This window comes from Plectropomus leopardus, chromosome 5 (genome assembly GCF_026936395.1).
Source record: "Plectropomus leopardus strain MGB_pleo_1.0 chromosome 5, ASM2693639v1, whole genome shotgun sequence".
NCBI lineage: Eukaryota > Metazoa > Chordata > Actinopteri > Perciformes > Serranidae > Plectropomus > Plectropomus leopardus.
In genome coordinates this window covers 10,507,009-10,533,636 of record NC_142180.1, presented here as the reverse complement: position 1 = coordinate 10,533,636, position 26,628 = coordinate 10,507,009, and the positions used below count along the sequence as shown (strand labels likewise).

General features: G+C 39.0%; 1 protein-coding gene across 1 annotated transcript in view; it reads left to right on the top strand.

The window, feature by feature from the left end:
- The first annotated feature begins 3,039 nt into the window (after window positions 1-3,039).
- The window catches only part of LOC121962364 (contactin-associated protein-like 4), a 132,637-nt gene continuing 109,048 nt past the window's right edge, over window positions 3,040-26,628 (top strand). The window contains exon 1 of the mRNA XM_042512620.2: window positions 3,040-3,258. Within this exon, the coding sequence (XP_042368554.2) occupies window positions 3,174-3,258 (85 nt within the window). The 5' untranslated portion in view covers window positions 3,040-3,173. The remainder of the gene's footprint in view (window positions 3,259-26,628) is intronic.

The following is a 26,628-nucleotide window of genomic DNA, read 5'->3' as shown; positions in this document are numbered from 1 at the left end:
TAATAAATTATTACCCGACCCTGCCTGCAACACATGACCTTGATAATACGAGACCATCTGCAGTTGAGGATCAAAGGTTGTGTGGGTGAACACTCACTTGGCTAATCTTCTGTTTCCCATGACGACCTTCACAGGGAAACACAGAGGCCCCACTGCTGTCTCTTCCTGTTAGAAGGTCGGTCCGGAGGTATTATTGGATGACTGACATTTGTGGGTTTTCATCTAAAGTTTTCAGTGTCTTTGTGCTGGCCCCTGTGTTACCCTGGGGGATGAATTTAGATTTGATTGATTGATAGGAAACTTGTTTTAAAAATTCAAGTGCTCGCTCGCTCAATATATGTTAAAAAAGTACATACGTAATTCTAAAAGTGCTTCGATACTTTCTGCCAAGCTTCCTAATTGACATCAAAATGACTGATGAGGTGTGCCAGACTAAAATATTCATTAATCTGAGGTCTAAATATTCAGACTTTGTGGTTTGGACTCAGATGCTCAGAGGTGCCACTTTTTTTGCTTGTCAAAAGGTGTCTTTATTTGGCTGGAGGACGTACACTGCAGCTGCGAGGTCTCTGGGTTAAATCCAGCCTTCACTCTGCACCCTTCAATCGGCTTTCTCGGCTCTTTTCCCTCTGAATTTTAAAAGCAGACAAATTAGAGGGAAAACATTTTAAAAGAGCACTTCCATAGATAAGCTGAGGACAACATATTCCCAAAGATTTTATTTGTAGGAAAAAAAAATCTGCTTTTCAAAGTGAACATGACCTTCCAAGAGGAAATGCAGTGTACTTACTTAACTGACCTCTTATTGAGATGAAGTTGTATTCACTCCATTTTTTAATACATATTTTGTGCTTATGAAGATAATTTCTAAAATGAATATTTGTGTGTTTATAACAAAACCCCTGGAGTTGTATTCAACAAAAAATGAATGTTTGAGAGCTCTGTTTGCTCTCTGGGGCTTTTATTTTCTGCAGAGTACTGGAGACCATGTGACATACTGTAACCTCTCTAGATGGATGCAACCACAGGTTTTAAATGTCACAAACTGTCCTCCAAAATATTCTTTTGAGAGCAATTTCGTGCAAGCACCTTTTTAGGTTTGCACTACGTAGCATTAATCAGATTTAGAGGTGCAAGGATTTAGAAACAGCAGAATTTTGTTACCATTTTGTTAACTTGGAACAAAAAAGAAGTAAACTGACTAATCTAGGCTTTGTATTTGCATGCAAAGAAAGTGCCTGCAATATCACAAACATACTGTGCGTGACAGAAAAGTGATTAAAAACTACAAAATGACTAACGATGGGCTCCAGAGAGGCACCTGCATTGCTCAAGTACCCCTTTTTGTGAAAATGAAGCGTTAAAGTGTAACATGAGGGTACAGACATACAGTATCCTGCTAAATAAAGCTATGAAAGAGGAGGCACTTAGGAACTCATAGTACCACTCTGTAGTGTCCTCAAGCAGTGATGCAGTGATAAATTTAAAGTCCTCCACTCAAAAATGTGTATCGCCCGTTGTCACTGTGCTTGGATGCTTGACCTTCACTGTGCAGAATGATGTATGTGCAGTTTGACACAAGGAGGCTGGTTTTACATTCATCTGCTGAACAGGGAAAGTTTCTCTGCACTCACTTTATAAATCTGAGTTTCACACGTGGAAATTAGGAGCAGGGCTTTGTGAATTTTGACTCATTTAGATGTAAATTGTGGTCCAATGTAAAATGCAAGGACTTCTCAGTGTATGTCTCCTAGAGGTGTAAATCACAAGTTTCAGCACAATGTGATATTATAAAGACTCTCGATACTACGATATGATATACTGATATCACAAAGTATGCAACAATATGATTTCTATTGAACTCCATTCAGTGGCCTGCAATCGATATAAGATGATATCAGTAAATATCCTGAGTGTCTTTTTCTCAGCAACTTGCCATTGTGGAGACTCGACTGTTAGGCTGCTAGTACTGTTTGAATGGTGAGGAGGCAGGTGTGCTTGGACAGAAATGGTGACACAGTGGCACCATGGGAATTTCAAAGTAATGGTGTATCATAAATATGACAACATGTATTTATGTTTTCAATTTGCATCAATAATATAAGATTGTTGATCACTGAATGGACGTATCGATCCACATAGATATATCATTGCAGTGTTTCAGGCATTGAAGGAAATACATATACAGATTTTAAGGTTTTTCTATCAGGGACAGGGTGTAGATGTCATTTTATGTGGGGTGGTGGTGAAGCGAAAAATAATTACTCAAAGCAGATGTTTTGTATTTTAGACTGCCACTAAGAGATGCAAAAACACAATAAATGATTATAAAATGCCACAAAGAGATGCAAAATGACTACAAAGAAACATTAAATGACTATAAACTGTCACAAGGAGACATTAAATGACTATAAACTGCCACAAAGATATGCAAAACTATTACAAAGACACTTTAAATGACTACAAACTGCCACAAAGAGAAAACAAAAACAAACACTGACACTGAGCGACTATAAAATGCCAAATTACAAAGAGACATTAAATGAACAAAGAGGAATGCAAAATGACCCCTAGTCTGAGTTTATTGCTTCTGTTTAAGAGGGGTGGGGGGGCTTTTACATTTTTGTGCATGGGGCACAAACATATCTTCTGTGCGTCCATGGTCCCATGCAAAGAAATATGAGAACTGTATTGTTTTTAGATGACTGAGACCCGTAGCTCACACCTGCATTACAACATACAGTGTGGTCGTATGAGACTTGTTGGCATAAAGAGTTAAACATGAGCCACATGCTCTCCCTGCACTGAGACCAGTCCTGGGACTCCCTCCAGGAACTCGGAGCTCCTTCTGGATCTCAGTGACGGAGGCTGTGCGCTGGACTCGGACCTGCAGCAGTGTCGTCTAAAGCCTCTCCTCCTCCTTTTTCCCACAGCACTTGACGGAGGGCAGGAGGTGTGAGAGCATCCTCCTCCTCCCCCGCTAGGTCCCGACCGGCACCTCCTCACTGTGGCAGCAGTAGGAGCTACTGCAGCGGAGCGCAGCGCACCGGAGCGGAGCTGGAGGAAAGCAGAGGAGAGAAGCGAACAGGAGAGGAGAAGAGGAGGACGGACAGTCTGCCTCCTCTCCGGCTGGTGGGATTATAGGCTACTCTGCAGCATCCCGTCGCTTCAACATGCCTTTGGGGAGTGAAAGAGTCGCTTGGATTACTGCGCTGCTCGGCTCGCTGCTGCTCGGCTCCGGTGGGACAGGTGGAGAAGGTGAGCGGCTCTGTGCGCTTCTTGGGAGGGAGAGCGGGCTGTTGAGTGCGTTACTTTGTTGAAAGACACCACCGAGGGTTATTATTGCACTAAAACACTCAGCTGGAGGGGTGCAAGCTCACAATAACAAGAGACATTTATTATTTGGCTGGTTGATGACATGTGGCTGTTGGTGAGACTTTTAAGGATAATTTATTTCATCAAGAAAGTAAAAGAAAAAGTATTTTTTTGTTTTTCTTTAAAGATAATGGCAAAAATTGGTCAAACATAAGCACTACTTTTCAGAATAAATCCAAGCAACTGAATATGTTTTTATATCTCTCCAGATTAACTCAAATAACTACTATAGGGCTGCAATTAGGGATTGTTTTCATTATCTATCAACCTGCCGATCGTAGAGGTTCATTTTCTAAAATGTTGATTCCCTAAAGTCCAAGATGAGGTCTAAACGCCCTGTTTTGTCAAACATTACATTACACAACAACAATCAAAACAGTTAGTCTAATGGTTAACCCTTTGAAACCTGAGCAATTTGGCTTGATTTCTTTCAAAAACCTGGGAAGAAGGCAATAAGTGGAACAAGAAATGATCCCCGAATGAAGTTCAAGAAAATTACCTGAAAATTAAAAAACCAAGGCAAGCAAGACTTGAAGGGTTTAAAAAATAAATAATTCTGTAACATAATTTGAAATAGACCTATGTAATTAACGACACATATACTTTTCCCCTGGATTTTGCTTTTTTCCCCTAAACCTTTTCCCAAGCTGTTAAAAAAAGATTTCTTTGTCTACTAATTTCTTGCAATATGTGGAACATTTCTAGCCAAGATTGCCCTTTTCCACATTTTTGAAAGAATTGTATCAATTTACTCAGGGTACAAAGGTCTAAATACTGAGTACTGAAAGGTGTCTGAAAGCAGCATAAGAAGAGTGAAGTCTTTCCAGGTTTCAAAGAGTTAATTGACTAATTGTTTCCAATCTCTCCTCTTAAAAAAAAGTCATGAAATCTGCCTTCAATCGATCTGTAACTGCTCCTACTTTTTATTTCAAAATAAAAAGCATGCAGCTTAAGACAGGGCAGTGAGTGCAGCAACTACAGGTCCATTCTGATCTGCGCTGCAACCTGTTTCTCCAGGTGTGGAAGATGGACTGTAGTTCATACAGTTTATTCCATGAATTCAGTGAATTTAACAGTTGGCTGGGTCTGATGCGACCACCTCGGGGGATTGTTGTTGAAAGGGGAGCCGACATCCTCTGGAGATTTACAGCTGTAGTTGTGAAGTTGTGTTCTTATTTTTAGCTTTTTCTAGCATAAGATGTTTCCTCATGAGCGACAGAGAAAGGAGGAGAGTCTGTGGTCTTGCAGTGGAGATGAGGGAGAGCTGCAGAGGATGCTGCTTCTGCTTTGGCTCCTGTTTTATACTCAGAAAAAATCCCTAAAAAGTGGGTTCTTGGAGGATTTCATCAGTGAAGTCACTGAGAAAACTTTTTTTATTCTTAATGAATGAGAGTATTTACCTCACAACAAGTGTGAAAAATGGATAGATCTCATTTTCCTTGCTGTTAATTCCCTTCATGTTGTTGTTTTCCTCTTAGGAGGTTTTAATGAATAGTTCCAGTATCTGCTCTCTTCAAGTTGTGGCTCGGTACAATCTGATGAACCTTTCTTCCCGCTGTAATTATACTGTACTCTCTTGGAATGATGCTGTAAATAAGGGCAGCTTTTAACGTGACATCCCAGCAGGCAGATCGACAAAAACATCACTAATGAGGCTTTTTACACACGGATTGGTGTTGCTGGGTGTGGAGGGTAGAGTAGAGAGATGTTTGTATTAATAGGCATTGTGGTTTCTCAAGTGTATTGATTGCTTGGGAAGACAAGGCAGAAAAAAAGGTATTGATAGGATGGAAGGAAATTGATTCAAATCCAGATGAAACAGGTATTTTCTGTGTCGGGTCAGACACAACAACTTCCACGAGACTAATCACAAAACCGGAGATTTGACTCTGTCACTCCACTGAGCTTCATATAGTTTGCTCTGCAGCATACTGTCTATCAGTCAGAGCCTTTATCATCCACTTAATGACCTGTCTTCTGTCCAGATTATGTTTCCAAAGCAGTGAAAAGGTTTCAGCCCAGTAAAGACTACCATATCATTCATCCTGTTTTGTACATGAAGGACAGGAGGTTTGTGTCATTGTCACATTCATCATCTTTAGCGATACATTCTGTTGCTCTCTGTTGTCACTCAATCTCTCACTGGGCCTTTCCCAAACTACCCCATATACCATAATACATTTCTGCAAACCACAAATACATTTTATTTTCACATTTCATATCAACGTTTCAAAGTGACATGGTATATGAACCAACAAACAACAAAAGAGTCTGTGATTTAGTGACTTGTTGCTGTGTATCGAGCAGCTTTTACAGGCCTGAAAAGCATTTGTTTTGTTAAAACTTTTCCTGCTGGGAAAGGGGAGCGAAATACGTTTCTTTTTCCTCAGACATCGCTGCTTTCCCTGCTATGATATAGGGGCAAAAAGCCATGTCTCTTTTTTATGAGACATGGCTGCTTTTCCTGCCAGGATTGTGGCACCTAAAGTAAACTTTTTTTAAGCAAATCACTGCTTTTCCTGCAGGGATAGGGGCACGAAACATGTCTTTTTTACTGGGAAATTGCTGCTTTTCCTGTTGGGATAGAGACGTGTCTTTTTTAACCAAGACGTCATTGCCTTTTCTGCAGGGATAGGGGGCATGATACATTTTTTACTTAGACATAGCTGCTTTTCCCACGGAAATAGTGCTACACGTTGTCATCGAAAGTGTTATTGCAGCTTTGCATTGGACTTCCGTGTCTACATATTAAGCTCTAGGTATCCTTCTGCATTTGCTATTTATGTTTCGGGATGCTGCTACCGTGATGTCAACACATGGTAGGATTATACTGTACCTTGTTATGTTTACACAACACAAGCACATGGTAACCAACCAACCAACGCTGGGATGTCAGCAAAGATACATGCGGCGACAGATGATTAGGGTTAGGAGAAGGAGACACTTGGTAAGATGTAGAAAAAAAACATCACATTGAGACGGGAAGTGAACACTGGACTCCAGCATTAAAGTCCATGGTTTGTTGGATCCACACCCCACCCGGCCTATAGAAACCCTTTTGCTCCTTATTTTACGTCGTTACTGGCAGCATGGCTTATCATGCGGATGTGACAGATTCTGTCTGTTCGCTTTCTCAACTGACTCCGACCATCTGCATATCATGCTGCCCCAGCAGGCCACCGACAATTATCAACACTGTGACCAGGCACATTCTTAGCTGCTACCATCTAGTGTATCATGGGGATGTGAAAGGTGGCTTTTGCCATTGGAAACGTACGCTGAAAGCACTTTCAAAGCGTCTGTATTTGATGACGTTTGAATGAGGACGGGCCAGATAGTGGCACAAAATGTGGTTGTTTTTACAGAAACACTGCTGCTTTTGCCGCCAAAACTGGGTATTTAAAGCCAAAACATGCTCTTTTCCTAGCCATAACCAAGTCTTTTTTTTGTGCCTAAGCCTAACCACCAACATCTACAGCATTTTTGAAAACCCTTAGGTTTCAACACATCAGCTACATGTTCATAGATGCAATGTAACATGTCCGTAGTTCACAAAAATGTACAATGTTCCCTGCAACTTCCACTACAGTTCCACTACTCTAAACCAACTTGTGGGGATTAGAAGGGAGTTACAGTATAAAACCTTCAACGAGTCCCCACTGATATGAGCATTCGGAGCACCATATTGTGTTTGCCATGGAGGACTTTCTGTACATGCAACTACTCTTACAGATGTAAACTGCTTAAACTAAAATATACATTTAATGGTGTCATGCAGACATTATTACTTTAAGGTTGCACAGTGTTTAGTATCAAACATACCCGTGTCTTATCTAGCAAATAGTAGACATGTTCCTTTGATTATAAAGTGCTATGTATTTGCAGGGACTGTAGCAAAAACCACACAGCTTATAAAGAGAGTGAAAAAAAAGAAATGCTATCAAAGAAGTCTGGGAGTAAGTTTTATTCATTTATTTATTTATTGACAAAACAATACTATACAAAAACATGTGGTAAATAATAGCAGCACATACAGATCGAACATAAATAACACAATACTGTATGAGGAACATCAAATAGGAGGAAGTTGTGACCCTTCCTCCTTCTCACGGATAGAGGGCAATTCATCCTGAAATGTACCTGTTTTTATACCTTACACCTTGATGAAAGGTGCCACGTTCAGCTGGGGAGGGTCTGGTTTGGGCTCATTTGCTCAAATATGGGATAATTCTAACCCATAAAGCAACGTAGCGTGGACCCAGAAGGCTGCAGTATGCTTAAAATGACTGAAGGTAAAAGTGTTTATACATGTTGTGAATGTGTGGAAAGCCTCCTGCAATGTCATGAATAATTGTCTGAAGAGTGAACAAAGCATCTGCAGATTAACTGCACACCCAATATGTTATGATCCACAAAAGTTAGGCACGATACAAAGGGAATAGTTTGTTATCTTCGCCTCCATCTCAAGTTGGTAGTGACAGCTCCACTCCACAGTTTGGCTGCTACCCAGTTTTGTACTGTCCTCCACAGACTCACAGATTTGGTTGATTTGTTCATTTTTCCTTGATATTTATGGTTCTACAATAAGTAAGTAAGCAGGCTGTTTGGTTAAATGCTTTGTTTTTTGGTCTGTTTTGATTGTGTTTATTTCCTACTTTGTTGTGTTGTAGCCTGCAGACAATGTTATTACCGTTTATACTCCAGTTATGCTGTGGCTCAATCAAAAAAAAGACAAGCTAAACATTGTTTTTGGCTTCCTGGAGCTTTTGAAACGCGTCTGCAGGAATTACAAGTATTGTCTGGGAGTGGCTGCATCAGCAAGGCGGCATCTTTGTCACCTGGCTGAGATCTGGGCTCTACTGAGCGCACTTTTATCATCTTTTAGGGAAAATGTGCCTTGTAAACCCACATGCTCCTGCTTAGTTTTCATTTTGCAGTTACCATCTGTATCACTTCACCACAAGCAATGTACAGGCAGACACATTTCTTTTGCATTTTGCTAAAACGTTACAGAAAACACAATTTTGTCTTAATTTTGATTATTGCACTGGTGGAGGCAGTACAGTGTCTTCGGGAGCGTTTAATCTCTCAGATGGCTGCGACTGTAGGTTGAGTAGGTGTGTTTGATTATTAAACTAGCTGAGGCTGAGGAGGGAAACATTAAGGTGCTGTTATTTTCACAGACTGCTGGAAATTCATCGCCTCCAGTCTACAGCCAGACAGAGAATATAAGTTGGTAAAAAAACATGCTGGGAGAAGGGTTGATTTAAATTTGGGCCTGGTGCCCTGTTTCATATGCGAACAGCCCTGTCTCATCAGAATTTATTACTTTTCAATGAGCTGGTGGTGTGCACTGAGAGAACATAAACCCCTGAATAAAATCAATTTGGTGTGAATGTGTGAGGCATTTTCTCTGCAAAACCCTGCTGTCCTTTATGCTTCATGAGACGGTGGAGTCTTAGTGAACCACCATGTGAAAAAAAGTCGTGGGGGATAAATCACCCCTAACTTTTCTTAGTGTCATTTATGAAAATGTGTTTAGCAGAAGTGGAGTCATGAGGAGGTTCTGATTAAGTCAAGGTTACGTAAAGGTGGCGGCGGCTGCTGGTGTGAGCCTGGAGCTGCCAGTCATGAATCTAGATTTATTAATCCAGGGACAAGTAGTTAAGCGATAAAAGTGACAGAGAACTGCAGTCCATCCATCTGCCTTTGTGACCTGAGGGATTTTGTGTTTGCCCAAGGCCAACTCCCCAGTGGATGTCTGCCTCCCTAAAAACAGACCCATTCATCAAACGGCCCTGTCATTATCTCAGATGACTTGTTATTGGTCCAAGAATCAGCCACATTCTGCTGAGGTCACTATTCACTGTCACTCTGTGAAGTAGGAGGAAAGTAGAAACTGTGGGCATCAGCTATTAGCAGAAACACACTGTGTTAATGATGAGTGACATTGTGATTTATACTGAGAATTCATCAGGTCTTTGTGACAGACTGTCAGTGCTGTGTGTGACACAAAATGCCACTGATAATTGATACCCAATTCATAAAACCTTTATTCTCTTTGTTTTTATCTGCTTTTCCAAATAACAAGCTTGGTAAGAAAGAAATTTCTCTGAGGAAATAATATGTTTCCTGTGCTTCCAGCGTATCAGTGGTGGGAAAATATATCGAGTGTTGCCAGTGTTGTTATATTATATTGAACAAATAAATTAAATGCCGTTCTTTTGATTTTGCTCCCATTTTTCACTGGTTTAAGATTCAAGATTTTTTTCATACACTAAATAGATGTCTCTGAAGTGTTGGTCACGAAGTCAGTGTTAGTGAGCACTTCTCCTTTTCCAAGATAATCCATCCACCTGACAGGTGTGGCAGATCAAGACGCTGATTACACAGTATTTTTACTAACATAGAAATTATTCGGTTGTGCTAAACAGTTGTCCTATCAGCTGCTTCAGCTGCTGCTCTCAGACGATCTTGCAGGTGAAGACGCTGGATGTGGAGGTCCTGAACTGGTGTGGTTCCATGTTGTCTGCAGTTAGGAGGCTGGTCGGATACACTGCCAAATTCTTGAAAATGACATTGGAGATGGCTTGTGGTTGTAAAATAACATTCAGATCACGACATTCCTGCAGTCAGCATGCAAATGGCACGCTCACTCAAAATTTGCAACATCTGTGGCATCATTTTGTGTGACAAAACTGAACATGTTAGAATGGCGTTTTATTGTGACCATCTAAAGGCACATCTGTGTAGTAATGATGCGGTTATATCAGCATCTCGTTATGTCACACCTGTCAGGTGGGTGGATCATCTAGGAGAGGGAGAAGTACTCATTAACAAGGATATTAACAAAAATGTGTGAATGAAATTTAAGAGACTTACATTCTGGGGAAGTATATTTCATATTATCTATGATGCCTCAACACTTTTGACAGTTTTATGTAATGTGTGTAAAATCATGATCTGCAAATTTGTGATAGCAGCTGTCAGATTTGGTAGTTGCAGTGAAATAAGATGCACAATATTCCCGTGTGAAATGTAGCGGAAGAGAACTAAAGTAGCATGAATACTCACGCAAAAACAAACACGTCAAAACTGTGCTTAAACACACGAGTGGGGAGGTCAGACACACTGATTTTGACGTGTACCTTTTTAAATTGTAAATATATAAAATGTTTATGAAACATAATGAAATGTTGTGAAATCTATCTCCCCGTGAGGTCCACTCAGTTGGTATTCTGGATCTTTCAATCATATTACATAATCTTCATTGGCAGATAGAGCAGATTTGTCATGTAACTGAAGATGCTCAAATTTCCTTTTTTTCTGAGTGCTATGAGGACTTCTTTTCCAAGTTGGCTCAATTAAACTCCAAGTCCAAATATGGGTTGTTTGTCTCTACCCTCTAACACCACCCTACCCGTGGCAGAGTATCAGCACAGACTCGACAGGCTTGGTCATATGTGACCTTTAAAGGCCTCAGATTTAAATGTGTTAGATTCAGCCAGAAAACTACTGGGTTAAGTTTAGAAAAAAAGGAGGTAGAAGGGAGATTTATTAGTCATTTTTTAAACAAAGTTAAAAAAGAAAACAAAATTACATTTGTCCTTGATCCTGCTACATCTTTGGAGTTGATTAAAATCAGCAGCTAGTTAAGTATAGAAAAAAAGAGCATGCTTTGAGTAAGTACACTTGTAACTTAAGTCACGTGACACAGTGTTAGTTTATTATGTTACAAAGTTAAAATAACCCAGCGTTGACTTTTGGTTTCACGTGGGGCACTAACAGGTTCTCCTGGGTCAGTGTGTTATGTTTTTTAATTTGTACTCATCATACCACTGCGTCCTTTCTTCCCATCAGAATTACTATGGCTACTAGAGGTCTCTGGATAACAGTGACGTAATTATGGGTTTTAATAGTCTCAGAGTTCATGTCAAGTTGGCAAATGTGGTGAGTTGCGGTGACTACAATAGAAATAAACCTGCTAATGTTTTGAACATCAATCGTCATGCTTGTTGAAATGTTATCGCGAGAGAAGAAATGCAGAGGAAATGCAGCCATAAGATCACTCGATGGGAATGCAGTCATCTCGAAATTGTGTTTTATCGACATTTTGAAAATATTGCTAAGTTTTGGGCGAATCTGTTATGACTGATCTCGTATATATTGGCAAACTGTTGCTATTGGCCAATTTAATACAATATTATATAAAAAATGTTGAGAATAGTATCTTTAAGGTAGTCAATATAGTATCCACTTCAATACTCAAATACATCAGTAATCACAAGCCGATGAAATTTATTAATATATAGCATCCCAAACCAAGCAAAACTCCCTTATCCCCTGTAGCAAAGTCAAAGAAAACCTGCTTTGAATTTCATGCATTGTAAGGGTTATCCAGCTGGGTTTGAAAGTCAAAGAGCTGAAGGATTATTGTGTTCACTATTAAGGAAATGGATGGTTAAATTGGACAAAGCTGAGCTGACGCCAAACATGTGAAGTAAAAGAGACTGAGTGTGAAGGGACAGAAGAGGAAAGAAAAGGAAAAAAGAGAGGAACAAAAGCAGGAGTTTGTAGAAGGAGCGCACAAAAAGAACAGCATAAATGCAGGAGTTTGGTTCAGTGCCCTGTGTGGACATTCATTGTAGCTGCCCTCCATCTTTAAGCCTTGCAGTGACACTCCCAACTCCTTCTCTCATTTCACCCATCAGTGGGTTTTCTTTTTTTTTTCTTGTATGTGTATGTGAGTGTGTGTGTGTGTGTGTGTGTGTGTGTGTGTGTGTGTGTGTGTGTGTGTGTGTGTGTGTGTGTGTGTGTGATGTCAGATTCATTCGCCTGACCCCCCTCATCTCACCTTCACACAGCTGCAGCTCTGTGGTGCACAGCAACACAAGTTTCAGCAGTAAAGTCCTGTTCGTCTGTATTACAACCTTACTTTCCTGCCAGCAAGATGACGTTATTGTAACATGGCTTTTAAACGCACGTACCTTTTCTTTGAAGAAAACCCTTTTGTCATATACAATAGCTTAATTGCTTTGTTTGACAAATTTGTCGATTTCACCAAGACAGTGATAATGATCTGCTAATAGGAGCCTAATTCAAACATTTTCAATATTCAAATGGTGTGCCAGGATGGAAAATTGTGTCCAATATTGCAATAATAGTTTCACATATAGATCTATCTCTTCTCAGCTTTATTTGTTAGTGCATTGCAGATCTTGTTTCCTTTAAATCATGCTGAAAAATGCAATCACAATTTTTTACCTATTTGTTTTTTGGATTTAGTTTAGCATTTTTTTGTATTATTCTTTCTTACAGATTATTGGGCTTATTCTACAAGCATTATATATTATTGTAAATAAATCTAATAGCTTCAAAATGTATTTTATTTGTCAAGGTTTTTTGGGCAAATATCACTCTTTAAAACTGCCTAACTTGCACAAACGGTGATTTAAACATCTATCCCTCTAATGTATGGGCTCTGTTAACAGTGTGTCTTAACTACAGTAGCACTACCTGAAATGTAACATCACATAACTGAAAAGCATTGATGAAAATCTGTTTAATTTCAACTGAACTTAAAGCTCAGTTCCTATTCATTACAATCTCTGTCTTATTTTCACATTTTTTACAGTTCCTGTAATGCCATTGTACTCACTGAGTTAATGGTACTCTTTATTTGATTTTGACCGCTAGTATGGGAAATTTGTTTGGGAGGGAAATTTGTTTATGCCCATTTTGTTTTTATCATTAAAGCATAAGAGGACACACGTGTGCGTACAAGCAACACACAAGTGACACATTTCCTGTTAATGATGTCACATTATTCCAGTGATCTACAGGCTGCAGTAACTCATCAGGAAGTGCAGCAAAGGCAGTTTGGACATGGATGCAAAAAAATGCAGCTTTCAACATGTAAAAAATGGATTTGTAAATGTTCTATGAGGAAGAAAAAGCTTATAAATAACAGAAATGATAGGTGGAACTGCCAAATAAGACCAAAGTTGTAACAGCCTTAAATTTACTTTTTAAAGAATGATTGTGGTAATGTATCACTGCAAGCCGATTTAAAGGCTGCTAGATAAAGTGACAGTTCACCCCCAAATCAAAATTGACAATCTTTTTCATCTAACTTGTAGTGCTAATTATCAATCTAGATTGTTTTGCTGCGAGTTGCAAAGAGTTGGAGATATCGGCCGTAGAGAGGTCGGCCTTGTCTTGAAATAATAGAATTACATGGCAGTCTGCTTGTGGTGCACAAAGCAGCTAAAAATTACATTTGAAAAACTCAGCAGCAATGTCTCCTTCCGAACATCATGACCCGCTTACTCAATCTACAGACCTTGTTTTGAGCAGTGTCATGTAGGAACTATTTTCCTTCTCCTGAGCTACACCCTTAAACCACATCACTGCACAGAAGGAAACAGAGGCATCTACTGCCAGCTCACCGAGCACCACTGAGCAAGCTAATATTGCAAGACATGCACAAACCTCTTGTCCACGAGTAGATGCACGCTTCCTTCAGCATCAGTGTTACTGATATGGGGTGTACTTTGTTAGGAAATAGTTCCTCCATGAAACTAATCACATCAAGGTCTGTGGATTATCTTGAGGGGAAAAAATATGTATTTTGATTTTGGGTTGAACAGTACCTTTAAAAGGATTTTCCTGTATGGTATCACAGGTCTCAACATCCTCCCTCTTTGTTGCTCCCGTCTCAATCAATTAAACAGCAAATTAATATCAGATTAGTTATAAATACTGTTAATAATTACTTAACCTGCTGCTTTGACCTTCCTCCTTTTCAATGACAATGACAGCCTCTATATTTGTTGGATTGAGGACTGGAGTGGCACAGTGGGAGCGGGCCATGTAGGTGCCGATTGAAATAAATAGTAATTATAACCATCAGGACTCTTTATTTGTGAGCTGATTATATTATATCCTCCAATTATTTGTGTAAAGAGCTGTATATAATAACAATACTAAACTTCTGCTCAACCCGGACCAGACATCATCAGGTTAGAATATTTTTATTGGTCACCACATCATTTTCTTATAGCATGTAGCATAAGCCACGATTTATACAAGTCTAGTGTAAGTCTGGTGTTGTTATTATGACCAATCAGAATGAAAGCCAGAAATACAAAGAAAAAAAGACCCTGGTTGTAAAAGAAACCTTGAATTCTCCTTTTTACTCCTTTATCAGTGAGGGCTATTATTTAAGATTTGAGTGTTGGTGAAGAGGCCTTGGGAAACTGAGAGCTTTTTCAGTTGCAGGATCTCTCCCAAGGAAACTCTGTCCTTGCACACAAATCAGCAGATACAACAAAACATGACTCAGGAGCGTGTAGATGTGGTATTTCAATGTGAAACTTTGAACAAAGAGGATGTTTTAATATGTTATAGTTTTATGACATTGAATCAAACTATTTAATGTTGCTTTTTGTCACTTATCAACAGAAAAATATAGAATAAAGGAGGTTTGCGTAATCATTCAATCATAGGACGTGCTGAAATCCTCAGTGCTGCAGACAGTTGCTTTTACAGGTCACAAAATTAGTGAAATGGAGATCACCTGTGTGTAGTAAAGAGGGTTTAAACTGATTGCAGACAGATTGCATTTGGAGGGTCCATCTTTTGGTGAGTCAGTATTGTGGCAAAATCTGCACCATGAAGACAAAGGAACACTTCATGCAGCCAAGCCAAAAGGTGAATGAGAAGCACAAGTAAGAGAATAAATACAAGAAAAAATCCATGAATATTACTGAACTGCGCTGATGCTTTTTGTATCCACTGTAGGTAATAATGTTACCAACATTACTGTGAGGATCTGTGTGTAAAAGATATAATCAAGTCACAGTTTTAAAGCTTGGTTTCTTGCTGTAGTGTTTTGAATCAACTGTTAAAATAAATCCTGTTATAGCCACAGGGATATTTTTCTTTACATGTTTACAGCATAGACTGCATAAAAATAATAGACATGGCCATCCTGACGTCACTCACTAAATTGAAGACTTCCACGTCGAAGCCTTGAGTTAGGCATTTTGGCCATGACCATCTTGGATTTGGATTGTGGAGAAGTCAAATGGAAGACAAACGGACGCCAACCTGCTGAACTTTGACGCTGCTTGGGCTTGCAGCCTCGTCATCCAGCACGAACACGGCGGAAGACCTTAAGGACCGGCGTGTTTGCCTCAAGTTCACAAGTAGGAACTCTGCCTTTGATTGGCGTTCCATTGTACTTTTTCTAGTAGGAGGTTTGAAAATCTGGAATCCCGACTTTGAATGGAACTCAGCATGAGAGCCCAAGATGCCACTTAGCAGTCTCATCTATATTTATGAATAACTTCTATAAAAATTCACTCCCTGTGCAGTTGTCATGAATGTTGAAATTACCTATAGAGATCAAACCTGTGTTTTTGTACCTTCCCAATAAATACAACAGCATAATTTGTTTTAGCAAGGGCCTCCCAAAACCGTGTCTTTACAGTCAAGCGACGAAGCTCTCTCTCTAGCAGTCATATGGATAGTGATTCTCATTTGCTGATAGCAAAGGTGGAATAGTGTGAATTTGGGGTCGATAAATGAGTAAACAAAACAAAATTACCAATAACACTGGTTTCTTTTAACAAGGACTTCAGTTGTTCCCTATCCTTAAACTAAAAGTGATTATTTTAATCCAAGACCATACATTATACGTGCTATTCTTCAGGTCACTTGTAAGTCTCGTTGTTTAGTCATGAAAGCTTGCAATTTACCCTCAATGTCCTACAAAATCTATTGTATGTAGCTCAAGGTTCAGGACACAAACTTTTCTTGTCATTCAGAAAAGAAGGCAATGCTTTGCGTGATTATTTAAAGAATCATTTTAGAAATATCAGTTCTTCTCCACCCACAGGGAGAGCCAACCCTAAGTGCTGGAGGCAAAAGAGAAAGAAAGAAGAGCATGATAATTTTAGAGTCTTTTTTTTTTTTTTTAACAGAGTGACTTAATGTGCCCCCAATGAGAAAAAGAAAAGTATGCCATTCAATTTCTTGTCTGTATTTTGAAATGCAAATATGATCCATTAATGAAATGCTCATCACATACTGCACACATCTCGCCCTGGGTCCATTAGTAGAAGTGATGTAACCTGCAGCAATCCTCCCAAATCTGCATAAGAGTGACATTTTTCATTGTGAATCTTCCTTCCCATTACTAATGTGTTTTGCAATCACTTTTTTGTTGTTGCTTGTCTCAGCACTCAGCGTGTGTGCTAATGTGATGAGGGTTAAACCTCGCCGACTCCAGATAAATGTTTTAATTGCTGCTTTGTTGCAGTGCAGCTTCCTTTTGATCATTTAATTCTGCTGATTAGGTCTGCCTCCCATGGAGCCACATATTAATGCAGTTAGCACCGCAGAAATTACAGCATTGTTTTAATACCATTTCATCGAGAAAAAAGTAGTTAATTATATTGCAGAGAACAGTTTATCTGCAAGTGTACTATAAATGTAATGGGATTTTCTAACAAGGGAGGTCTTAGATGGTTAGAGTCAGCAGAATTACAGGCCTGCCTGGTTTGTCACCAACAGACAGATGAAGGGCTGGAAATGAGGAACAACTATTTTTCTCATTGTTAGCAGTCAGCCCGGCAGCAGAGTGTCTCATTTAAGCTGTCAGGCTGTCAGGCTCCAGTCTGCAGGATTCACATCAGTCGCAGCCACATGGCTTTACCAGGCTAACTGTTAGTTTGACTTACACAATTATGGATGACTCAACAAAATACTTAAACATGACGCCTCACAACTCACATAGAAAGTCACAAACTGAGTTAATAAGGAAAGCTGATTTACTTATGAAGGCTTTTGGAAATCTGCTATCAATTATAGATGAGTTGTGGAACAAAATGGGCATGATTTGGTCCGTTTTTAAAGAGGGAGTGATAAACTGTGAGTGGCAGTTACTTATGGAGAAGACTAGAGCCATGCTTTCTGCTCAGTCAGATTGATTTTTGTAAAGAAACCAAACAGTTCTATAGATAGAGGTTGAGGTCCTTTTCTGGGGATGAAATGTTAGTCGTGGATGTCAAACTTTCCACTACTTTGGTCCTAACTCAACGAATTTTGTTGAGCTGGATCATGGCAATAGATGGATTGGCCATCATTAGGTTAAAATTTAATTTTGTCCAGTATGGTTTATGGCCAAATACTTGCCTTTCCCACCTGCTTCAGTTACACTTGTGTTCAGTGCTAATCACCAAATATTAGCTCTCTAGCATGCTAAACTATGATGATGAACATGGTTGTCATTTGCTAAACACCCCCATGTCAGCACTGTCTCTGTGAGTATGTTAGCATGCTGTTAGTTGGTTAGTCAGTCAGTCAGTCAGTCAGTTAGTCAGTCAGTTAGTTAGTCAGTTAACTTGATAGGTCTGGCTGTAGACTTATTAATCTGTGGAAGTCTGGTTATGTAAATCTAAGTGGAAAATACAGTCTATTTTTTTCTGAACACTTTCACATTAACTGAATATAACATCTATTTTATCTATATCAATCTATTTTACAGTTTAAACATACCCACTGTCTCAAATGCAAAATTAAATGCAAAATACTACACACAAAGCACAGCTTAGTCTGATGGAGTTCATTCATTTTGAAGGTAATTGGTCATAAATCAAAGTATCAGCCAAACTGGTATTTATAACTGACGAAAAGTTAAGGAATCAACAAAGTCATGCCATATCCTCCAGCCATCATGAATGTCAAATCATCCAATACTTGTTGAGATTCAGTCTGGACCGATTGATTGGCCGACTTTGACATTCCTCGAGCCAAACTGGTAACTTGGCTAAAAAATGTATAGCCCACACAATGAACAATTTTTTTTTCTTGACTTTTCCACAGTGACATTGTTAGTGAGACACAGAAGAGACAATATCAACAGAAATTTGATTCCAAGTCCTTAAGGGTATGTTTCGGGGGTTCTGGTTGTGAATCCAAGTTTGATTTTTATGTTTGGAAACTATTTTCTTTGTTAACTTAGAGATGTTAACCTCTAAGTTAGAAAAACTGCTTAGTGTTGTGCTCTTGTGTGCCTTTTACTTTCCAGCAGTGTTTCAAGAGTCCAACAGTCACAGAGTGTATAATGCAAATAAATCTTTGTCTGCTTCTTTGGTAAAAGGGTGAGAAGTTTGTAAAGACACAAACAAACAAGCACAGCTGTTTTCCACTTGACGATGGCTGATCCTGCTTACTCTGACAGAGAGAGAGATCACACTGATCAGATAGTAGACTGACTGTTGGGGGCACTTCTACTGCTCTGAATCAGTGACTGAAGGAGCATGATGCGTCTCCACTTCCTTTCACTGTACGAAAATGAAGCCAAATTATTTTGGATACGGCTGCTGTCTTGAGCTGGTGACATTATTTTGAGCAATCTATGCAGTAGTGATCGGAAATGGAGCCGTGATATCGATTTCCTGCCCGTACACAGTCCAACCCAATCACAAGCAGTGCCTTTAATCACAAGCACACCAATTAGCACAGAGAGCTGTCAATCATTAGGTCAAATCCTGTTTATATAGCAAACAGGACATAAACTGTCTGAGGTGAGAATTTATTTGTCTCATATTTTGATTGTTTAAGTTTTGCTCATGTCCAATCAGTGGACATTTGGGTGATGGGGTTTAAACCCTATACAACAGCCAGCCACCAGGGGGCGATCAAAATGTTTTAGCTTCACTTTTGGGGAGCTGTCCATCTTTATATACAGTATATGCTTTGAACTCTTTTATATTTAGTTTGTTAAAGTGATGGATGGTGCTCATCAGTATTCAGCATCTCTGTATCTGTTGTCTCTCTGGGCACTCAGTTATTTCACTAAAATGGTAAACTGGATGATATACTGCAGATGGATGGACTTTCTGTCCATCTCCTGTAACCCCGTGCCTCAAGCACAGAACACACCAGCAGCATCACAGTGCTGTCATTTGAATCATATCAACTGATGCTTCATACACACAGATGGAGTAGTACAGTGGCCGGGATGTGCTGATCCAGGGAGCAAATGTAATAAAATTGCTGCCTTTCCAAAGAGCTGATGCCCATAGCTGTTGGAAAATAGCCCAGTGTTCTAACTTACACAGAGAATAATGGCCGTAGGTGATTTGGCAAGTGTCATATGCTGCTTGTTTTTGTTGCCCTTTAGAGTTTTATAGAAAACTGCACTGAAGCTGGAACTTTCAGCTTTAGAAAAAAAGAAAACCTATTTGAAAATCATATTCACATTTGCAATAATGCAAATTCTGCTAAACAGTAAGCCTGTGTCATGCAGACCAATCCATTTGTCCCAAACCTAAATGCTATTTATCTAATATTTTGATATTTAATGATCCATAATGTGGAAGGAGCAGGGTTATTGTTGACAGTGCAACACAGGGGAACTTAACCACCACAAGTAACCACTTCAAGGTCCAGAATAGTCACACAGGTTTGCAAGAGAAATACACTTCCAAAAAGAGATACAAATGAATTGAATAAGATTTATTTTTACACCTTTTTTCTGAAATGACAGACAGTATTTAAAATTTGGTCAACTACATAATAAAAGTAACAACAACAACAACAACAACAACAACAACAACAATAATAATAATAACAATAATAATAACAATAATGATAATAATAATAATAATGATAATAATAATAATAATGATGAATATTATTATTATTAACAACGTATCGTAACACAGTTAGAAATAACCTCATTATTAATCGCTTCAAAAAATGATGCGCTTGTCCTTTATGTATGTCATTTTAGAGCCACCTGGTGGTTTAATGGCGCAGCTGCATGATAAATGTTCCTTCTCGCACACCATACACGCTTGGCAATAGGGAAATACGCCTGAGCTGGAGGCAGGTACGTATAAGCTACGTTGCAGTCACTATTTCTGTCTTTAATGCTTTTAAGTCATTCTTTTAATCGTCTGTGGCATGTGTTTTGATTGTAAGCAGTGCTGGAACGTACCCTTAAAGTTACAGATGCTTTTGTGCAGCTGTACTAACTTTATCTTTACGTTTCCTTTTTGTTTACATATGTTAACGCTAGCTAGCAAGCCGTGTGGTTAGCTGGATGGTGTTACTGACTGTCTTCGAGCCAAAGTGTTAACTATTATTTTGGACAGTAATACCCCAACTCTCTGTTCCCCCCACGCTCACAGTTGCTTATCACACTGTTAATGAAGACTGTGTACTGTTGGCTTTTATGCCAGGTGGGCTCATGTTAAATGAGGGTTTTGTAAATTGTCACTGTATGAAGACTTATAATTCACAGTTTTTGATATATTGTGTTTAATGTAAAACTGGGATTTTCATTGATTATGACGTTTGAAGGAAAAATAGCTCTTCTTTCAGGGTGCATTATACAAAATCATAATGAATGTTATATTGTTACTTAATCACTATAAGATTGAATGGTTAATGTTAGAATGTGGGTGGTAAGAGTATAATGGCATTGTGATGTGAACATTTTTTTTGGGGGGGATTACCCTTTTTTGTGAAGTAGATTATATTTGCTGGCCTAACAGATAATATTTTAATTCAGGGTGTTTACATTTTGCTCCTCTTTAAGTTGTCATGTGACCGGTACTTGCAAACTTTTATGAAGTTATTCATACTAAATCAGCTGTCCCTGTCCATGCCTGGTAGGACCAAGTATAGAGACAGCTTCATCCTCAGCAGCCCTGTCTCTCCCCATAACCCCTACCAATGACTCAGCCCGACTCCCAACTAAAGAAGGAGGTGAGCAGCACTCTGTCAAATGACATGTCGGTTAGTCACTGAAATTTTGGTTATGTTAATATCACTGGTGGAGGAAGTACTCAGATTTTTTTTTACTTAGGTAAAAGTAGAAATACCGCAGTCTAAAAATGTCATATCAAGAAAAAGGCCTAGATTCAAAATGGTACTTAGAGTTCAGAAGATTTATCAGCAAAATATACTTATATACAGTAAGCTATTAAAGAACAAAAGTAGCCATTATGCAGAATGGCACCAATCAAATATCATACCCATAGAGATATTATTTTTATGATCATTACATGAGCCCCTCAGGGTATCATAGAATATTGTATGATTTTCTTTGCATGTAAGAGTAATGTTGTAATTTGTCAATGTTTAGCTAATTTTAGACACTCTGTATACTAATGGGCAGATTAGTAGTATAATATTGCGTAATATCACATAAACAGTGGTTTTGCTTGTAGTAGAGTAAAAACAAAAATATATTGAAGGTAAAGTTATTGAAAGATTTTAGTGGGTTGAGTGGGTTGTGGAGGTGTGATAGGTGTGGTAATTGTGCAGGATTTGCGTGGCATGTGGCGGTGGGACCCGATGTGATATGTTTTCTCGGGGCCCAAAATCCCTGAAGGAGCCCCTTATAATAACATGAAACAAAAGAGCACAAAAAGAAAGAAACCTTGCAAATAAACAAACCAACAACTCAGTATTGCTGTATAAACCAACGCCAACAAAAGACACACTGCTCGCATTCTTCAGAAGAAACCAGTAACATTCCTAGTGTCCAAAGCAGACAGCTTCTCCACTCTTTGCTGAAGGAAGTGCAGACAGGACCACAAAGCTGAACCAGTTACACTACCAGAAAACAAAGAAAAAGAGATGTGAAGAGAGTGTAGAGAGTACAGATGCAGAGACAAAACCTTGTACAGAAAAAAACAGCAGTGGCAAGGGGTAATGGAAGCCAGGACTATGAATCAGGCCCTGATGCACAGCCTGACATATACTGTGAGTGTGTACAAAGTACAAGGAAACACTGAAACTTAAACTGGAAGTTACGCTGATTTAAAAGTAGGCTCATGCAAACTTGTGTGTACCAGAGAGCAGAGGTGCAGTTTTCTCAGACAGCAGGAGAATGAGAGCAATAAGGCTGTGACTCGAACAGCAGAACAGACAAAGAAAAGAGTTGTGTTTAGCTGGAGGCTAAACAGAAGCTGCCTGAAGTTAACAGAAGCGCATGAGCCAGCATACCTCTACAGAAGAGACATTGTCCTAAGCAAGACCTTCACAATATCTCCTCGGATCTGCTGCTTGGAGAGAAGCAAAACAAAGGAGTAGAGGCAAGTATATAATGCCATGACACACACTGTAAACTTGCAGCACAGGAAAAACATGAAAGAACATATGCCCTACAATCACTGAGAACCCAAAGGCGAACAGACGCCAGAGCCAGCCACACCAAACTATGGACGGCGCCACTGACGCAGAAGCCAGTTGATAAAATGCACATCAAAATAGTGGGCACTTGCCCAGATATAGGGCTCAGCAGTGCCACCCAGTAATTAGGACTCTGGGGATTCATTGCATGCGGCCCAGTGGTGACAGAAAGAACCCTGTCTGCTATATCAACAAACACTTTACCTCCATTTCCAACAAGCCAGGTGAAAACAGATTCATTAGTAAACTTACGGCCAGCAAGACGTTATGAAACTGGAGTCACTGACCTCTGAGGACAAGACGTGGCTGTAGCAGCCAGCCCATTCTCCTTTAAAAGCCGTCAAATACAGACGCTTTTGCAGTACCTGATTGCAAGATCCCAACACCAAAAAACACTCCTGTGTCTGCATGATGTCATCATGCATGATATCAGGATGCATGATGCGTCACGTTGAAATGCTGCTGGTAACAATATGAGGAGAACAAAGATCCCTATCGGTCAGGCGGGAGAAGCAGTGGATGGATACAACAAATCACAGACTTTGAAGTAGGAGTCCAGTGTTCGCTTCCTGTCTTAATATGATTATTTTTATTTTTTTTTACACCTTACCAATTTGCCTCTTTAGCCTAAACCGAATCTTCCTTGCCTGCATGTGCGTTTGTTGACGTCCAGGTATTGGTTGCCATGTGCTTTTGTCACCTAAACATAACCGCATGCAGCATCATTCCACCATGTGCTTCAGTTGACATTACGATGGCGGCATCAGAGAACCTCAGTATGCAGAAGTCCACTGCAAAGCAGCAATATATGACAATTTGGGATATGAGGGTGTGGCAATAGTGCCCCTTTATAGCTGTTTTTAAATTTAAAAAAAGATCTTAAAAGCAAAGAAAGAAGTGGAGATAAGAATGACAAGGAAAAGATAAATAATAGTTCTGATGGCATCAAATATGTGCTGGCAAATCTTCATATTTGTTCAACGATAAAGGTTAAACTGTGATATAAAGTGTGAGACTGTTTCACTTTTAGTTAGGTTTCAGATGTCAGTTTAGAAGTTGAATCCCCTTTTGTTGCCAAGTCTACAGCCCTTTGTCAATAACTTTGTAAAGAAAACTGTGTTCCTTGTAGCTCTGTTTTAGAAATGTGTTGTAGATCCATGTGTCCATATCTGACAAAGCCGTGGTCAGTGGCTGACAGTTCAGCAGCCTTTTTACCTTCATTTCCCTCTAAGCTTTCTGTATTTTGTGCTTTACTTTTTCCTCCCAGTCAGTCACCTTTTTAAATGTCACTACTCCTCCGAGGAAAATCACCCTCGCCTGCTCAGACACCCTTGCTTCTTCTAACCAGCTTTTCTTGCCAAGGCCGTGCTCTCCCGACACATCCCACCGAGGTTTTACAGTGCTCATTTCACCTCTCTACACTAATTCTACTGTGTTTTGCAGTAAGTGCTCCACTATAATCCACAGCTTGTTCTGTGTCTCTGTCAGCTTCAGGCCTGGCTGGATGGAGATGAAGACACAGCAACATTAGGATACATCTACATCTAAACAAGCTGTTTTTTTTCATTAGATATCCGAATCAGGAGTGAGAAAATGACTTATGAATTTCGTGATGACTGATAAATCTAAAATGTGAATGGTCAGTGACATTCTTTCAGCTCACTGACATCAGTATTCTTCTGTAGTAAACAGAACTTATACTCAGGAGCAAATCACCAAAGACTCTTTCTCCCTTTGTTCAGTTTGTTATGAAGGACTTTCTGCCATCTGTTAGCGTGTTGTCAGTTTTTTTAATATTCTTTGAAACTTTTTTGCCAAACCAGAGATCTGACTGGGATTTTGTCAATATAATGATAAAATAATAATAATAATAATTTCTCACTTTGAACAGTACTTAGCCTGGAAGTCTTTTAATTTAAGGGAACCTTTATTTAACACTGAGAACTGGGAAGACATTCAGTTTCACATGCTGGACAAATACACCAATTAACAAGCACATCAGGGGTGTGCAGAGGAGGTGATACTGAGAAATGATAGGTCAAAGTTAATTTACCTATTAGGGCTGTCAGCATTAACTCGTTAATCACAATGTGAATTAAGTCCAATTATTAATGTGATATTTTTTAAAATCATGTTAATTGCTGGCCCACATTCCTTTCTTTGATTCCTTATCAAGACAATTTAGTAAGAATAGCTTCACCTTCTCACTTTGGACTTTAACATTATTTTGTAATGCAAAATAATGGAATTGAAAACATGCTATTAAAAAATGTGATTAATCGCGAGAAATTCAGCAATTAATAACCATTAAAAAAATCAATCGTATGACAGTCCTATTACCAATATATTATTGTGCGCTACCACACAAAGCCACGAGTTTTCTGCTGATTCTTTTCTTACTAAAGATGCTGCAGTTGACCTGAGCTTGAATGGAAATTCACAGACAAACTCTGAAGTGAACCCAAAAACTAATTGTTTTACCTATGTTGCAAGCATACTTTGTAGAAAAAAACTGTATGCATGTAGTGATCAGAAACTGTAAAACCAGTAAAAATATGTTTAATTTAAAAAGATACAATGCATGTAACAAGCCTAAATTGACACGCCATTACTGTATGTTCAAAGCAGATGCAGAAGGGTACCTATGTCATATTAAGACGAGTGGGTCCATTGACAAGGTGGCAATATTTGATGAGTTGGGATGAGAACATATAGGCTGTATGCACTATTTTTAAAGTCATACAACAAAATAGATGCCTGAACGTCTGTGCATCATCAGGGAAAAACATGACTGTTGCCAAAAAAATCTTGGTCTCCAACTGTCTTCATCATTTTGAAACCATAACACAACAAATGAAGATGGATAATTTTCACTCCTGCCACCTGAAACGCGGCAAAAAAAGTCTTATGTTACTATTTTAAAACTACATAACATAGGTAGGGTTGCAAATTGGCGTAAACAGCATTAATAATCTTGAAACCTAATTTTGTTTTACAGTGCTCAGTCAGACTTCATAGAATAATTTTTTAGCTAACAAATCTGTTACGTTTAGATCCATGACATAATAATCTGCGTTGCTCTAATTGCAAATTAAGGATCTCCAACAATGTCAAAAATGTAGTCTTCAATACTCTGAATTGAATCTTAGGTCAACAGAAGAACACTTATTTATATTCGATTTATCGAAGGAATAGCATAGGATAAACAACATGGGCGTGTATTGCTATCTGAACAGCTCCAAGTTGAAGGTATTTTAAAGACCTAAAGGGTTTGGGGCTTTTGATAAAACATTGGGGGCTCTGCCTCTGCGAGAGGAGTTACAGACTTAGGTGGATATGACAGGCTATTCAGAACTGTCAACAGTTTGTGGTTTATAGTCTCAGGTAATGAAAATCCCTCTGTGCTTGAAATGAAGTACAATAATGTTGACAAAGTAATCTCAGCTGAAGCCTTGTTGTCAGAGGAGGGATACGGGACCTGGCACTGCTGAATGGGTTATGAATAATTTGAACTGGCTCTGTTCTCAGAGGTGGAAAGCAACATCTATTAAAAAAACAGATTTTAGATTACACTTGCACAATACTTGTGGAGACAATTGAACACTTGGTAATTAGTTAATAATCAAGTATTCTGGGGAAATTGCTTACCCATGGAGACACGATGAATCAGGCCGCAGCTCCCGTTGTAGCTGCTTTTGTCAGCTGCAGAACAATAGCTCTAAAAGTAGTTTATTGCTAAAGGACAAAGGATGGATACTTGCTGACACAGATTTCCACTTTCTATGTAAACTTTTGAGAAGTCGCCCTTATCGCAATAAAGTATTGCTATACATTTACATATCAATTGAAAATCAGAAGAATGTGGGTGCTTTTCTATGTCTTTGTGTTTCTTTGGAAGAAAATGCATTTAAAAGTTAGAGTAAAAGAGAGAAACAAAACAAGATGGTGAAAGATTTAATGCTTACTGTATGTGTTTGTTCGATATTTTCAGCTGTGTCGTATCATCAAACACAGACACAAAAGTCCATTAATGCAAGT